The sequence below is a fragment of the Bos mutus genome, chromosome 14 (assembly GCF_027580195.1).
Source record: "Bos mutus isolate GX-2022 chromosome 14, NWIPB_WYAK_1.1, whole genome shotgun sequence".
Classification (NCBI taxonomy): Eukaryota; Metazoa; Chordata; class Mammalia; order Artiodactyla; family Bovidae; genus Bos; species Bos mutus.
Genome location: NC_091630.1, coordinates 5,729,532 through 5,746,745, shown reverse-complemented (window position 1 = coordinate 5,746,745; position 17,214 = coordinate 5,729,532). Strand labels below are relative to the sequence as shown.

The following is a 17,214-nucleotide window of genomic DNA, read 5'->3' as shown; positions in this document are numbered from 1 at the left end:
GTTATACATCATTTTAATGCTCATTTCTCACTTTATGTTTTTTTTTGCTAATGACTATTACCTGCCATTTAATTGATATTTATTTTAGACTACAGAAATGATGTTAGACAAAAAGCAAATTGGAGTGATTTTTTTTTAATTTGAGTTCAAAATGGGTCAGAAAACAGCAGAGGCAACTTGCAACATGAACACATTTGGCCCAGGAACTGCTATAAACACACAGTGCAGTGGTGGTTCAAGAAGCTTTGCAAAGGAGATGAGAGCCTTGCAGATGGAGATCACAGTGGCTGGTCATCGGAAGTGGACAATAACCGAATGACAGCAGTCATCAAAAAAAGTTGATCCTCTTACAACTACCTGAGAAGTTGCCAAAGAACTCAACATTGGCCATTCTACAGTCATTTCTCATTTGAAGCAAACTGGAAAGGTAAAAAGCTCAATAAGTGGGTGCCTCATGAGCTGACTGAAAATCAAAAAAATCATCATTTTTGAAGTGTCATCTTCTCTTATTCTACACAACAACAAACCATTTCTCCATCGGATTGTGACATGCAACGAAAAGTGATTTTATACAACAACCAGCAATGACCAGCTCAGTGGTTAGACCAAGAAGCAGCTCCAAAGCACTCCCTAAAGCCAAATTTGCACCAAGAAAAGGTCAGTGGTCATTGGTCTGCTGCCGGTCTGATCCACTATAGCTTTCTGAATTCTGGCGAAACCGTTCCTTCTGAAAAGTATGCTCAGCAAATCAGTGAGATGCTCTGTAAACTGCAACGCCTGCAGCCGGCATTGGCCAACAGAAAGGGCCCCGTTCTCCACAAGGATGTCTGACTGCACACTGCACAGCCAACACTTCAGAAGTTGAACTGGGCCACGAAGTGTTGACTCATCTGTCATATTCACCTGACCTCTCACCAACCAACTTACCACTTCTTCAAGCATCTCAACAACTTTTGGCAGGTAAAACGCTTCCACAACCAGCAGGAAGCAGAAAATGCTTTCCAAGAGTTTCTCAAATCCTGAAGCACGAATTTTTATGCTACAACAATAAACAAACTTACTTCTCAGTGGCAAAAATGTGTTGATTTTAACAGTTCCTATTTTGATTCATAAAGATGTGTTTGAGCCTAGTAAAACGATTTAAAATTCACGGTCTGAAACCACAATTACTTTTGTCCCAATCTACTACTGTTCACAGAGATGTTTCAGAGCTTCCACAAAAGCTTATTTGTATACATATGCAAAAATGAAAGCAAAATTCCAAAATAAACAAATGACATTGAGAAAAAAAAATACCAAAAGCACTTTGCAGTGCTTGACACATGATAAATATTTTTTTTATGATAAACAGTCTTTACCCTAAATTATAGCTATTTTCCCCCAAGACCTTTGATTTCAAACTTTTGTGTTAATCAAATATCTTTATTTTTCTCACTTCATTCTAGACTGTAAATTCCAAGAGTGCAGAGAACTCCTGGCCTATTCACCATGCCTCCCTCAAAGCTTGGCACACAGGAGTGCTTAATACTATTTAGATAATTATATTTGGATACTAACTGTCAACAAAATGAATCTTAAAAAACAACTAAGTAAACTACAGGCGTAAGATCAAATAGCTTTATTTAGTTCTTAGGTGCTCTCTTAAGTGAACCACAGTACTTCTCAAATTGATTTTTTTTCTCCTTTTAAAACTACTTCCAAAATGAAGGAAAAAAGGATAAAAATTCATGTAGAAAACACTCCTTTATTTTTTACATATAAAAATTCATGTAGAAAATACTCCTAGGAGTCACCAGCTTAGCCAACACTGCTCAAGATAAAGTCTCACTAAATGACTGAATGAGACAGGGCATCAGAACTTCTCTGGCCTTGTAATCTTATTAATTCAGAAATGGAGGACAGAACACATGGAGATTTTTCTAGCTCAGAACTGCTTGACTACAAACACTGCCTATTTCATGAAAACAGAGAGTAGCAATCATCCACAATCTTTACATCAACTCAACTTGCAACTGTTTCCATTTTTATACTGTTATTTTCCTCCAATATTGATTATTTTTACAAAGTTGCAATCAAAGCTGTACAAATCATTTTATTTTCTAACTCCAATCTCCCACGTACATATAGTAAGAAGTACTGAATACAAATTTGACTGAGTCCTTGGCCAACATCAGAGAACAACTTAATTGATGCTTGTAGTTTTCACAGTATACCTTTGGCAACAATTTTCTAGAAGGCCACAAGATGGTGATGTTGCTCTCTAAAACAAAGTGTTAGTCACTCAGTCCCATCCAACTCTTCGTGACCCCATGGACTGTAGTCCGCCAGGTTCCTAAGTCTATGGGAATTCTCCAGGCAGGAATACTGGAGTAGGTAGCCATTCCTTTCTCCAGGGGATCTTCCTGAGCCAGGGATCGAACCGGGATCTCCTGCATTGCAGGCAGATGCTACACATTCTGAGCCACCAGGGAAGCGCACCTTTTAAAAATATAATCGAGTATCTTATACCAACTTTCCAAAATACTAATAGTTTTCCTCCACTTCCAAGTAAAGAATATTAAAATGTCTGTACTCTACCTACTAGAAAACATTAATGAGGAAGAAAATATACTCATCAAATTTAGCAGCAACTGTTTTGATTTTCAAGGCAACAGTTACGGTCCTTAAAAACACAGGACTCCAGCACTATTATTGTGTCTTCTATCACACGAATCTCTCCTTCGCGCCCTGCTCCATCCCCTCCTTCAGGACACTAAAAACAAAACATGAAAAAAGAAAACATTTTTACTTATTGACTAAGACTCTGATGCTGGGAGGGATTGGGGGCAGGAGGAGAAGGGGACGACAGAGGATGAGATGGCTGGATGGCATCATTGACTCGCTGGACATGAGTCTGAGTGAACTCCGGGAGTTGGTGATGGACAGGGAGGCCTGGCATGCTGCGATTCATGGGGTCGTAAAGAGTTGGACACGACTGAGCGACTGAACTGAACTGAACCTTATTCTAACATAAGTCAACTAACATTGACTAACATAATTTAAAAAAAAAATTCTTTTACTATTTTAAAAGAATTGATACTAAAATGTATTTCCATCAACAAAGGTAAACTACACCAAAATGCAAATGACATAGTTTCTAATCTGCACAATTTCTCAGTTTCTTACACAACATTATGCTTGTAATGGCAAATTACCAAAGCTTTTTTTTTTTTTTAACCAAAACTTTTCAAGCAGAAAAATGTTTGCAGTTGGTCATTTTCCCTACACCCTACTGAGTATCAGTAGAAGGCTGGTTTCTCATTCCTGTGGTGCATGAAGTCAATTAAAAGAAAAATCAAATAACAGCATCTTAAAACTTGGGTTCTAAACCTACAGAACCAATTTAAGATAATACTTAAAAAAAAAAAGCTTCATAAATATACCCCCCTAGGCAGCAGAATAAGATGACAGAGCGTGGCTACGTGAGACTGGCAGCTGGGCAGCACTTATGTGGGGCACCTAAATGACACAGAAACATGGCCAATCTTAAACCTGGAATGTGAATCGTCAGGTCTCTGACTCCAAAAATAGTAAAAATCACAATGACCATTTATTAGGTTCCTATTATTTGTCTTGTTATGTTGCAAAAAAAAGTCCCCAAAACTATCTCTAATGTCCTTCACAGTCTTTACTATTTCTTCTAGCAGGTAAGGAAAATGAGGTTTTAGGAATTTAAGTAAATTGCACAGGGTTACAAAGGGTTACAAAGTCAGAATTTTGAACCCAGATCTCCTGGGCTCAAAGCCAATGCTCTTTCACTACATTTGTGTTACAAAAAGGATAGTAAAAAAAGAAATGCTGAGCTAAACCCAAGACTGAACATGAATAGTCTCCTATATCAATCTGATGTTCTATTCTTTTACTATTTTATCACTTAAGCAACTTTATAATAGGGTGGTTTTGTGGGGCTTTTAAGCTAGGTCACTAAAAATGCTTTCCCTGAAAGTTCAAAAAGTATTTTAAAACAAGGAATGTGTAAAAAGCATAAACACATAACAATGAAGAAGGTAGACTGCTGGGACTGTGTTTAATAAATCATTTCCATGTATTCTGGGAAACAACATCCAGGCCAATGTAACATTCTCACTCTGCAAAGATCAAATTTCATGTTAATTACATCATGTAACAGTTCATATTTCAAAATGACAAACATTTCCATCAATAATCTGTCATTTCTTTCAAAGTGCAGTATTTTAATAATATGTGCCTATAAAACTTTCCTTCAAATTCAAAAATGTTAAAGGCTTGGTATTTTTCAAATACACAGTATTTGCTCTGAAGTAGCAAAAAGCACCGAGTCACCAATCAGAGCCGAAGCTGAGGCTGAGAGGTGATTGAGAGAACCGCTGAGGGACACACAGAAAGGTTCCTAATGTCAAGGCCAAACCCAGGCCCGCTGCTGAGGCCAGCACCCCTCTGCCCTGCACTGGCCACTAGACAGCACAACCCAAAGCGACATTCACCCCACAACGCGGCCTGCCTGTCTCCAAATACATGAAGGCTTCTCAGTTCCCAGCAGGTAAGCAGCCGTGGAGATCTGCTAACTCTCCAGTTTCAAAATGCCAGTTCCTAGTGTGAGAAGAGCATGCTGGACAATGTCAGCAGAGTCCAAACTTCAGTTCTCCTACTCGGTTGTATTCACCACCCTCTCTGAGGCTTGGTTTTCTTATCTGTAAAATGAAGATATCAACTTATCTTTCGTGAAGGGGAAAAGTGTTACCATTAACTCTAAGACACTGGAATTGTTTCCAGAATGAAATAGAGAAGATGTCTAATAACTGTTAACTTCCTAAACTGGTAACTTCCTAAACTGGTAACTCTCATCACTACCACCACTCCAATACTCTCAATTACTCTGAGAAACTCCACTATTTTTCTGCCATATCAATACTTCCACAACAGTACAGAGGACAGCAGGTTGAGGAGCATGTCCATCACATGACCATGTTGCAAAGAGATACAAAGCAAACTGCCCACATCTGTAGTAAGGATCAGATCAAAACCACACTGAATCACTTGAAGGTACATAGTACTGCAAAACTCTCTACAATTACATGATTTCAAGATACTTTACGGCTACTCCAGTAACAAAACACAGTGCTAATTTACTTTTTACAAAGAATTTTAAACCAGGCTGCTAAGTATGAACTTTCAGATATCCCCATTCTTACAAACTTAACTTCGTAACTCATTTGGCGACAAAAACCGAACTGACCTGAGCTCATCTGGCAGCAAAATTTGATCAGATGTGTGACTATCTACTGTCCTCATTTACCCATAACTAAACATTTGCCAGGGAAAGTATAGAGTGCTTCCCTAAGGTTTTATTAGGGTTTTATATAACAAAGAATATGGAGTAATTACATATTTCTAAAATTAAAAAAAAAAAAAATTATTTCTATAACACATTTGACACCAAAAACAAGGTATAAACCCATCCTAGTGAATATTTACTCAGTACTGTCAGGTGTAAGTCATGCAATGAATCTACGAATAGGTTTTATTATTACTATTACCATTCTACATGTAAATACCCAGTTTACATACACTGAAACTAGGGTCTAATCTAAGGCCATCTTCACCAAGGTCACTGTGCCGTGTGTGCTTAGTCTCAGCCATGACTGACTCTTTGCAACCATGGACTATGGAGCTCACCAGGCTCCTCTGTCCATGGGGATTTTCCAGGCAAGAATACTGGAGTGGGTAGCCTATCCCTTCTCCAGGGGATATTCCCAACCCAGGTGTCGAATCCGGATCTCCTGCACTGCAAGCCGACTCTTTACCGGCTGAGCTACCTGGGAAGCCAAACCAATAAATAAGTGCCAGAACTGAAGTCTAGGTTTGTTTAACTTGAAGGCCTAAGCTCTTAAACAGTTTAGCTAATACTTTACAGGAAAATTAAGTCACAATGAAATTTTTTAAAACAAATTATAATTACCAAAAACTTCTAATGTAGCACACTGAAATTCCTGAGTATGATGTACACTTTCCTTTCTGGGTAGTCACATCTAAACATCAACACATTCCACAGCCTGAAGGACAAAAAGAGATGAATTTATTGTCACTTTGCTTCCCAAAGAACTGGTCAGTCAGTGGAAATAGACGAAAACAATAGGCTCCTTAAACAAATGCCAACTGATCCTTTCCACTGAAACTTAGAATCATGGGTTTAGCATGTTTTTTAACCACAAAATGTACTAAGACGATAAAAATAAGGTTGATACGTAGCTTAAGTTTTTCCGGGAACAGCCCCAATGTAAAGACCTGCTGTTCCAACGAGAGAGAGGATCACAGGACTGAGGAGGGTCACAGTCACACAGATGCAAGTCGTCAGGACCACTGCTCTGAACACAAGTCAGAGAAAAGAAGCTTCAAGGCTTTGTTGTTGTTTTTTTCTTTTGGATTGATCGATTTAAAATTTAAACTTTCTCTCACGACTTTCTTCTCAAATCAATATCCTTATTCGAAGCAATGGCTTTTCTCCACAAAAGACACATCACGGCCCCATTCAAACTACTTTCTACCCAAAAGAAAAAATTCCAAATTAAACACACTTCATTCAAAATCTCCATTTCTGAGTAGCTTAATTTCTCTTAAGTGAAAAGCAGGAAGATTACTGGATAAATAATCATAGTATCTAACTTAACTGTTTCAGCTAAGCCAGTTTTTAAAAAAGAAATACTTTCATTCATAAAAACATATTTTGTAGAAATATAGGGAAACTTTTTAAACAAGGACTCGTGATGGGTACCTCTTTCAGGGTTACTTCTCTTGCCTGCTTCTCACTGTAATTTCTATGTATTAGGCTTCTGTAGGTTGCTTGGACCAAGTCCTTGACAATTGTCTTGCTCATACTGTCTTTCAGTTGTGCCCGACTCTTTGCAAGCCTACAGACTGTAGCCCACCAGGCTCCTCTTTCCATGGGATTTTCCAGACAAAAATACTGGCGTGGGTTTCCATTTCCTCCTCCAGAGGATCTTTCCAGACTTGGGATTAAACCCTCACCTCCTGCATTGCAGGTGGATTCTTCACCCATTGAGCTGCCTGGGAAGCCGGACAACTATCTGAAAGGTTCAGATGTTAAGTTCTCCTTGTATTTACATTATACATATATATTTCTTGGGCTCCAAAAGCACTGTGGACAGTGACTGCAGCCATGAGATTAAAAGATGTTTGCCCCTTGGAAGAAAAGCTATGACAAACCTAGACAGCATATTCAAAAACAGAGACATTACTTCGCTGACAAAGGTCTGTATAGTCAAAGCTTGGTTTTTCCAGTAGTCATGTACAGATGTGAGAGCTGGACAATAAAAAAGGCTGAGCACCTAAGAACTGATGCTTTCAAAATGTGGTGCTGGAGAAGATTCTTGAGAGTCCCTTGGACTGCAAGGAAATCAAACCAGTCAATCCTAAAGGAAATCAACCCTGAATATTCACTGGAAGGACTGAAGTTGAAGCTCTAATACGTTGACCACTTGATGCAAAGAGCCGACTCAATGGAAAAGACCAATATTTGCTGGCAAAGACTGAAGGTGGGAGGAGAAGCGGACAACAGAGGATGAGATGGTTGGATGGCATCACTGACTCGGTGGACATGAGTTTGGGCAGAATTTGGGAGATGGTGAAGGACAGGGAAGCCTGGTGTGCTGCAGTCCATGGGGCTGTGAAGTCGGACATGACTGAGTGACCGAACAACAATTTATTGAATCCTACAGGTTAAAAAATGGTCTCAAAGAACATCAGAACCCCAAATTATCCATTCAGTTTATACCAACAGCTCTCAAACTAACTTGTACAAAATCATCTGAGGTATTTACTAAAAATGAAGATTCCTGAGCTCCACTAGGACCATACCACAGATATTGAAGAGTACAGAACCTACATTTAACCAATGTTGGTAAACCAGACGACCATGATACAGGGACTGCACCTCAACAACTTATGACCCACTCTGTACTTCAGCCAATGACGCTGTGAACAGTTTCTTGTTCCCAGACTGTATAGCCAAACCATCACCAGCTGATATACTGCAGCCATGCTGAGTCAGTGTCTTTCTCAGATTCACTCTTAACTTTTCGGCAACTTATTTTTTAAGCTAAGAGGTGAGATTTGACATGCAGCTCTGCCTATGCCAAACTAAACTACATCTGTCCTTGAGAAATGAGTGGCTCACAGAAAATTTTCAACTTGTTAATAATAATGAATTGAGGGCAGTAAAAATGGTTCAAGGGCTGCTAATGTCCAATGGACCACATTTTCTTTCTGCTTTATAATAATATTTCAATGAATCCTTACAAAAACTCAGAAGATATTTTTTTTCCTTTTACAGAAGAAGAAACTGAGGTAACACTGCTATTAACAATCACTGACAGAACTCAGGTGTGCCTGACTCTAAAGCTACAGCTCCTGACCCACATGCAGGAATGCACACATTTAATTCTTAAACTGATTTTAAGAGCAGAAAGATCTAATTTATTTACTTCTAAGGTAAAGTAAGTATGCCCTAATTTATACAGAGCAAGTTCATTTGACTAATTCTCCTCCCCATACTAACTAAACACAAAGCGTGGTTCACCATGGCAAGCTGGAGCTAAGGTACGACAGGAGTATCGGACTTCAAGTCAGGACGCAAGGCAGTTTGCTTCTACCCGTCCCGTGTGGCCCTAATTACGGGTATACTAAACAGCTATCAAAGAACTTGTTTTCCTTAGTTAAATAAAAAGCTATCACACCAGCAATTCTGTTAATGCTAGCACATTTTTAAACCACTCATGTAATTTAGGACAGGGAGGAGGGTCATAAAGAAACACCTTAAGGTAATTCGATCTACACCTTTCTCTGTGCCCTAGCTGCTCCTATTTATATAAATAATGTTTCTCAGTGCGTACACTCAATTACCAAGTTCTGCCCACAAGAGCCAACATCCTACTATACTCAGAAATTTGCAAAGAGATTTGTACCAGGAGGCAGAAATCTATTCAAAATTAAAAAATGCTCCAAATCTACACCTAAATTCTTCAAATGAAATATACTGATTCATTATTCTATGCAGAAGCTATAATAACAACAAAACATACATTTAATTTCTTCATTCCATAGTTAGCCATAATATTACTTAGCATATAACTCGAACTAAAAAAAAAAAAAAACATACTACTGAGATAGTGACAGTGAGATACAGGACTTCCATTCCAGTCTCCAAAAGGAAAGAATATTCTCTCCATCATAACACTCTCCAAGAAAGGGCAGCTTATCCTAAACTTTTCCCAACACTGCAAACAGACAATACTATTTGTGAGGCACCATTTTGCTCAAGGCTAGTTAAGGCCAGGAGCTCTGCTACCCCAGGTCTGGCACTGAATCACAAGGACTAATGGATCTGTCTATGCACGGGATGCTGACTGGGATTTGTCTGATCCAAACGGTTAACCTGAGTAAATCACTGCTTCAGAGGGGCCTGAGCTCTGGATCTAGAACTTTCTTACCCTGAAGTACAGCAAGTCGATCCTGCCCATTATGGTGGCACACTGGGTCAAACCCCAGAGACCGCAAACTTTCTCTTCTTTTCTACCCCAGGACAACTGGCTATTCCCATCTGTGTAACAAGCCAAACACACTATCATTTGCCCTTGAGACTCAGCTTTCCATCTGACAGGCCCAGACTCCAAGAACTGAAAGTACCAGGCAGCTCAAGTCTCAGCCTCCAAAATAGTTTTCCAGAAGCCCGATTCCCGGGATTCACGTACTTGTCTAGTCCCTTTCCCTTGAATCTGGGCTGGACCTGTGACCTGCTTTAACTAACAGAATGTGGCAGAAATAAAACTAGGCTGGTTCCAAGCCTATGCCTTAAGAAGTTCTGGTGGCTTCTGCTTTTGCACTCCTGGAAGCCCTAAGCCACTATGTGAGGCCAGCAATCCTGGAAAGGCCAATGGAGAAAACTGGCCCTGAGACAAGTCTGTGTGGTAAATGAGACAGAGGAAGAGAAAGAGAGAGAAGACCAGCACCTAACTGAATGCTAGCCATTAAGCTATCACCAGCAAAACCAGCACAACTGCTCAAGTGGCCCAGCCTGGGAGAGCAAACTTGCAAACCAAAAACAAAAAAGAAAGGACAACAAAAAAGAAAAACCCCCAAAACAACCTCCCGGCCAAAAATCTGGTTGTTTAGTCACTTATTTTCACATTTGTTACACAGTAAGTAACCTGAAACAAGGCTCCTCTGTTCCCCTTGTCTTTCTGCATCACTTGTTCAAAACCCAGAAAAAACGACAAAGGTAAATTATCACAATCCGAACTATTCACACAATCCCAGAAGACGACGTTCGTGCCCTTCCCGCGGTCAGAACCTCCCCTTAGCTCCCTGAACCCAGAGCGCAGGCTCCCGGGCCATCCTCGCGGCCCTGCCCGCCCAGCCCTGAGCCCCCGCCAACCAGGCAGCAGGGACACCGCGGAGTGCTGTGAGCAAATGACAGGCTCCAGGAGAGTCAAGGCAGATGTGGGTCTTTCTTTGTTCAGTTCAGTGGCTCAGTCATGTCCGACTCTTTGTGACCCCATGAATCGCAGCACACCAGGCCTCCCTGTCCATCACCAGCTCCCAAGAGCTTACCCAAACCCATGTCCATTGAGTCGGTGATGCCATCCAACCATCTCATCCTCTGTCATCCCCTTCTCCTCCTGCCCTCAATCATTCCCAGCATCAGGGTCTTTTCAAATAAGTCAGCTCTTCGCATCAGGTGGCCAAAGTATTGGAGTTTCAGCTTCAACATCAGTCCTTCCAATGAACACTCAGGAGTGATCTCCTTTAGGATAGACTGGTTGGATCTCCTTGCAGTCCAAGGGACTCTCAAGAGTCTTCTCTGACACCACAGTTCAAAGAATCAATTATTCGGTGCTCAGCTTTCTTTATAGTCCAACTCTCACATCCACACATGACTACTGCAAAAACCAAAGCCTTGACTAGACAGACCTTTGTTGGCAAAGTAATGTCTCTGATTTTTAATATGCTGTCTAGGTTGGTCAGACCTAGACAGCATATTCCTAACAAACCTTAGGAATTACCTGACAAATGGCTTTACAAAATATACGCCCCAAAAGTCATTTAAACATATGAATTTAAAATGTATCCTAAGAGCTTTTAAGGTAAATTTCTTTTTAAATGATAAAGCTTCTTACATACTGGCAAAAACTGTGAAGTATCATGATACACACTTTTGAAAATCAGATCCTGATTTATATGCTTCCAAAATACAAATATTCATTTAAAAAAGCTTATAAAAGAACTTCTAATGTAAAAACAGGTGAATTAAAACCAACAGATTTTTAAAAGGAAATTAATATCTACATTTCACCAATGTATTTTTCAGACAAGAAATCACCTTTTGCTTTTTCCTTGATAGAAGGATAACTACTTGTGATAAATACTTAAAATTTTCAAATTTACGTTACCAATAGCAACTACAATGAAGGTACCATTTTAATACAAAGGAAGAAACAGACAAGCTCAGATCTACACAGTAAAAAAAGTTTTGTTTTTTTTTTTTAAAGTAAAAAAGTTTACCACAGGTTCCAAACAGGTAAATTCAAATTCCTCACATAAAATCTTCAGTTAAATTTCCATTTTAGATGAAGAGTTGATGGGAAAAGAATACTGACTCAGGAACAAAAAGATGGGTTTTAGCTCTAGTTCTAATTTTAGCCACTTGCTAGCTTGCTTGCCATATATCCTGGAAACTTCATGTTTTTTTCACTTGGGCTTCACTGTCTTCATCTAAAAGGCAATTATTCCTGACACACCTACTGCTCAGCTGTCATGAGAATCAAATGATGACATATATAACCCATGATGAAAACATGTAAAATACTGTAATATATAAAATATGATATCCTTCTTAGCACCAGCAGGGAGTAAAAAAACCACCTCTGTATGTGCTTTTTATCAGACATTTTTCCTCCACTGTGTATTACCAGCTGCATGTGTGGGTGCGTGCTAAGTCGTCGCAGTCGTGTTGGACTCCTTGCGACCCCACGGACTGTAGCCCACCAGACTTCTCTGTCCATGGGGTTCCCCAAGCAAGAACACTGGAGTGGGTTGCCACACCCTTCTCCATGGACTACTAGCTAGTTATTTCAATAACCACCACTAAGGCTAATTTATTAGTGTATAGTGCTTGTTATTATTACATCATATTTTTATAGAAAGAGTAAAAAAGATCCTAGCCTTTCTAATAATTATGGAATCAAAGTTTCCAGAGCTATAAAGGATACTGTGTAATAACTTACTCTGGTTCCCTACCAAGAAGACAATCCTATAGAGGCAGAAAAGTCAACCGTTTACTAATCAAATTACACTTTAACCATAACATGCAGCATTAGCTACTTAATCCAACGAAAAAAAAATCGCTGACTAGGTCTCCACACTTCAGTATTCTGTAAAGTTTTAATTTTTACTTAATAAAGTGTTCCTGAATGAAGAACTATTCTCTAGTAGGAACACCTGAATATAGAAGATAAAAGTTCTTAAAAGTTCTTATTCCACTTACTTCCCCTCCAGCCCCACCTCTCCAACCCAAACTGAGATACAAAGGAAATAAATGAGAGCAGGACTGTTTTGGTATTCCTATCTGATCTCCATATACCCAACTCACCTATCAGTCTCACTAGCTCCCCTGTACATAGAAAACAGGAAAGGTACAGACAGTCTAATAAAAATCTAAAACCCAAGAATCACAAAATGTTAAGAACTGGAAGGAACCTCCCAGTTTCCCTACTGATGAGGTCACTTAAAGATAGTGATTGCATTCAATTGATGGTAAATCGGTTGTACACATTTCCAGACAAGAAAACCATCACTGTCCATCAACTCCTGATTCTACTTTACCCATTCGCTAACTGAAACACTTGAGACAAATCACTTAACTTCTTGGATTAGTTGGTTCTGTAACTGAATAGTAAATAAGTTAGTCAAAATTCTCGGTAAGTGAAAAACCACAAGTCTAAGGAGACACTGTCACTAGATGTGCCTACCTCTCTACAGCAGAGGTTCTTACTGGTAATAGGAAACATTTGAAGGTTCTATTGTTTTAAAAGGTCCCCAGTAACTCTAAGCACTGCTCCCAACCCACCAGCCCATAGGTTCCATGAAGGAGATTTAGGTGGTCCAGACTCCTCGAAAATTATCCACAAAGCACAGGTATATATGGAAATTTTCCAGGCCAGCAGATTTCTTTAGTTTCAGCAAGGGTTACTAATCCCTGAAAGGTTGAGAACTACCTGAAAACTACCGCTGTAAAGTAGGCTGAAGATAAAGCTTCTGTGGATGTTGTTCAAAATGTACCACAATTCTCTCAACCAGCCTGGATCAGAACCTCAGTTACTTTACTTTCTTTTCTCTCATTATCAAATTCTGTCTATTCTACTTCCTTCCTCCATCCCTACTACTGCCAGTAGAGTTGACACCCTGACACCTTTGACCACAGCAATGACGTCTGTTGTACCTCCAAGTTCTACTTCAATTCATGCTACAAGCTGCTGCCAGATGAATCCTCTGAAAACAAAGCTTTAATCATTTCCTTCCCAACTCAAAAATCATCTGTAAAACCCCCGTCACCTACTAAATCCAAGGTTACATGCCCAGCTTTAAAAACAGCCCATAAACTGGTTGAAATTTTTACTTGAAGCTTTACCACCCATTATGCATGCATGTGTATTAAGTTGCTTCAGTCGTGTCTGACTTTCTGCAACCCTACAGATTACAGCCCGCCAGGCTCCTGCATCCATGGGATTCTCCAGACAAGAATACTGGAGTGGGTTGCCATGCCCTCCTCCATGGGATCCTCCTGACCCAGGGACTGAGCCCACATCTCTTACATTTCCTGCACTGACAGGTGGGTTCTTTACCACTAGTGCCACTTGGGAGGCCCCTTATATTGGCACTGCTAAGTTATATTTCATCCAAACATACTTGCCTCTTCCCCAAATGTATGAACTCTGAGCTCTCTTAATCCCTTCTCTCTGCCTGGATTCCCAGCCTATCAAAAGTCTATAGTCATTCTTCAAACCAAAGATTTCAAAAACCAGAAGCTCTATGAAATAACCCCTCTAATTCTCACCTTGAAATAAGATGTGAGCTCTAACCCCTATGAATCTGAATTCAATATGATTCAGATTCTTTTAATGTTATGTATTAAAAGACAAATTAGACATTTGTGTACAGAACTTCCTGCCTAACTAGTCCTTGAAGGCAGAAAGTGTTAACACCCTCATCTTCATATTCCCCCAAACACACTGCAGTCATGCAGTAGATGCTTAATAATCGTGTAAGGAAGTAGAAGAAATTTCAGCCTTCACAGGATAAGCAGATTATTATCTCTTGAAGGCAGAGACCTTACATGCAACATTCTAGCTTCCAAAAATGTAACCTTTTGTTACTGCCTTTCAAAGCCCCTATGTTGTAGGTCATATAAAGTTTTGCATTATAAGGGAAGACCCATTTAAAAATGTTAATAAGCTACCTGAGAAAGAAAGGTTTTCCCACATACTTTACACTTCTCAATTTGAAGAGCTCCCAACACTGTTTTCAATTTAAAAAATATTAACTATTTATGAAAAGTGATAAATTCAGCCACAGATAATTATCTACTTTATGACTAAAAACAAGTCATATAAATAAAAGAATGCCTTCCTTCTTTAAAAGGTCCATTTCGCTTACATAATACATACAGACTTAATGAGACAGGTAGAGTGGATTTACACATAAGCATGAACCCTTGCAGAAATGTACATACAACTGTACACCAGGTATTTCAGGCAAAAAACAAAAATCCAAAGAGAAGGAAGATAACTTTGGACTGTATCCTTTACACTACTATTACCAGTAACATTTTAAAGCAGAAACTCACATCTTTTGCACACTAGCTACACAGAGAGATAAAAACCAATCAAACAGGAAAAGAAAGCCACATGAAAACCCCTGGAAAAAATTTTTATCCTGGAAGAGCAAAAATGCAAAAGTAACAAATACTTTTCTTCTTTGGTGATGAAGGTTTCATAGAATCACGGTGAAGCAAAGGAAGCTCAACTCCGAAACCTATGGAGCAAAGAAAAGGCTGGTTGTGCACAAGACGGATGGTTTAAAGGCTGCAAAAAGCAATGGGCAGATGACAAAAAATTTCTAAATGTCTAAAGAGACGAAAAGGAGAAAGGTCCGAGTCACAATAAGATAAGGACGAGTAAAAACTGCAAGGTCACTGGGACCCAGCAGGTCACAAAGGTGGAGGTGGGGGTTGCGTTGGGGGGGAGCCGCAGAGTCAGGGAAGAACCGGTGGCGATAACATGTCAGGAAAAAAAAAAAGGCGTTGTGAGGCGGGGACCCTCGCCTCGGGACGGCGGAACTGAGGTGGAAGCCGGGGCAGCGAGCCCCCGGACGAGGGCTCTGAGGGGAGGCGAGGAGTAGGCAGGGAGCGGGCCGAGGAAGCCCGAGGACCGCGGCTGCCGAGTCACGGAAGCTCCGGGCGCCCGTCTCGTCAGCTCGGGCCCGGACCCGCGACCCCACCTCAAAGCACTGCCGGCCGCCGGGCCCCGACGGCCCTCGGGGGGTTCCCGCCCCGGGGCGGGCCGCGCTGGCCCCGGGCGCCGCCTGAGGGGGTCCCCGCCTGAGGGGGTCCCGGCCCGCGCCCCCGCGCCCCCGCGCGCCGCGGCGTCCTCACCCGGCGCGAAGCCGTCGGCTCCCGGCGGCCCCGGCGGCGGCGCCTCCTCCACAGGCGAGCGCCCTCAGCCTTCGGCGCCCAAAACCGCCATCTCTCAGCAGGCGCGGCGGCGGCGGCGGCAGCGACCCAGGCGGCGGCCCCGGCAGCCCAGGCCGCCCGCAGCCACTAGGAACCCGCTCGCCGCGCTCACCGACACCCGCCCCTCCCCCCACCCCGCCCCGGCCTCGCACCGCCCCCAGCCGGCCCCACGCCTCCCCGCCCGGGAGCGCGCCGCGTGCCCGCGCAGCCGGCGCCGCTCCCCAAGCGCGCGCGCGCCCCGCCACCTACGCCCCGCGCCGGCCCGGGCCCAGTGCTTCCAAGCCCGGACCCGGAATCCGGCTCCCCGCGAGCATGCGCAGCGAGGGAGCGCCCCGGCCCCCACGCCCCGCCTTCACCGCGGCCGCCTGTGGAGAACTCCGCCCCTCCGGGTCTTCGAGGCGGGCGAGGAAGGGGGAAGGCCAGCCAATGGGAGGTAGGGGGCGGGGCCTGAGCCTGTGCAAGGGGCGGGACCGCCGCCGAGATTTGGGAAGAGGCTTCTGGAAGCCAGACGTGGGTGTTGCGGGCTGGACTTTCTGGTTCACGGCCGAACGGGTGCCTGGCTTCCAGTAAGGCTCACGGGGCCGTGGAGTTCTTCCCTTGATCGCTTTACGCAAAAGGAGGCTGTTAATACTCCGTGATCTCGCTGAGTGTTTGACCCAGAACCATTGCAAGAGTAAATAATTGCATTTAGCATATGGTCATACCAGAAGACTTTTGCTACTAACCTAAACATTCACTCCCCTAACCCCACAAGCTCCAACGCTTTGGCCATCTGATGAGAAGAACCGACTCATTGGAAAAGACCCTGATGTTGGAAAAGATTGAAGCCCGGAGGAGAAGGGGACAACAGAGGATGAGATGGTTGGATGGCATCACAGACTGGATGCACATGAGTTTGAGCAAGCTCTGGAAGTTGGTGATGGACAAGGAGGGCTGGCGTCCTGTAGTCCATGGGATCGCAAAGACTCGGACAGGACTGAGCAACTGAATTGAAATGAACCCCACTAGAGTACAGTGATAAATACTAAGCAAGAGCTTGTGTACGTGCAATTAATCCAAACAGCAGTTCCGTAAGAATGGTCCATTATCCTCGTTAATGAGTTCACTTTCATGCATTGAAGAGGGAAATGGCAACCCACTCCAGTGTTCTTGCCTGGAGAGTCCCAGGGACGGGGGAGCCTGGTGGACTGCCGTCTCAGTTCAGTTCAGTCGCTCAGTCGTGTCTGACTCTTTGTGACTCCATGAATCGCAGCACGCCAGGCCTCCCTGTCCAACTCCCGGAGTTAACTCAGACTCACATCCATCGAGTCAGTGATGCCATCCAGCCATCTCATCCTCTGTCGTCCCCTTCTCCTCTTGCCCTCAATCCCTCCCAGCATCAGAGTCTTTTGCAA

General features: G+C 42.3%; 2 protein-coding genes across 7 annotated transcripts in view; one reads left to right on the top strand and one right to left on the bottom strand.

Annotated features, from left to right (window-relative positions):
* Positions 1–15,938, bottom strand: part of WWP1 (WW domain containing E3 ubiquitin protein ligase 1) — a 141,522-nt gene extending 125,584 nt beyond the window's left edge. For 3 of the 6 annotated variants that reach the window (XM_070382913.1, XM_070382915.1, XM_070382912.1), the window contains exon 1: positions 15,743–15,937. The gene's annotated coding sequence lies outside the window, so the exon portion shown is untranslated. Of the gene's footprint in view, positions 1–15,742 lie in introns of all 6 variants that reach the window. The other 3 variants (XM_070382916.1, XM_070382917.1, XM_070382914.1) reach the window with 2 other exon arrangements.
* LOC138990783 (uncharacterized) lies at positions 14,796–16,257 on the top strand. The gene is made up of 2 exons (XM_070382891.1): positions 14,796–14,834; positions 15,490–16,257. The coding sequence occupies exons 1-2, from the start codon at positions 14,796–14,798 to the stop codon at positions 16,255–16,257; spliced, it is 807 nt and encodes a 268-aa protein (XP_070238992.1).
* The last annotated feature ends 957 nt before the right edge of the window (positions 16,258–17,214 follow it).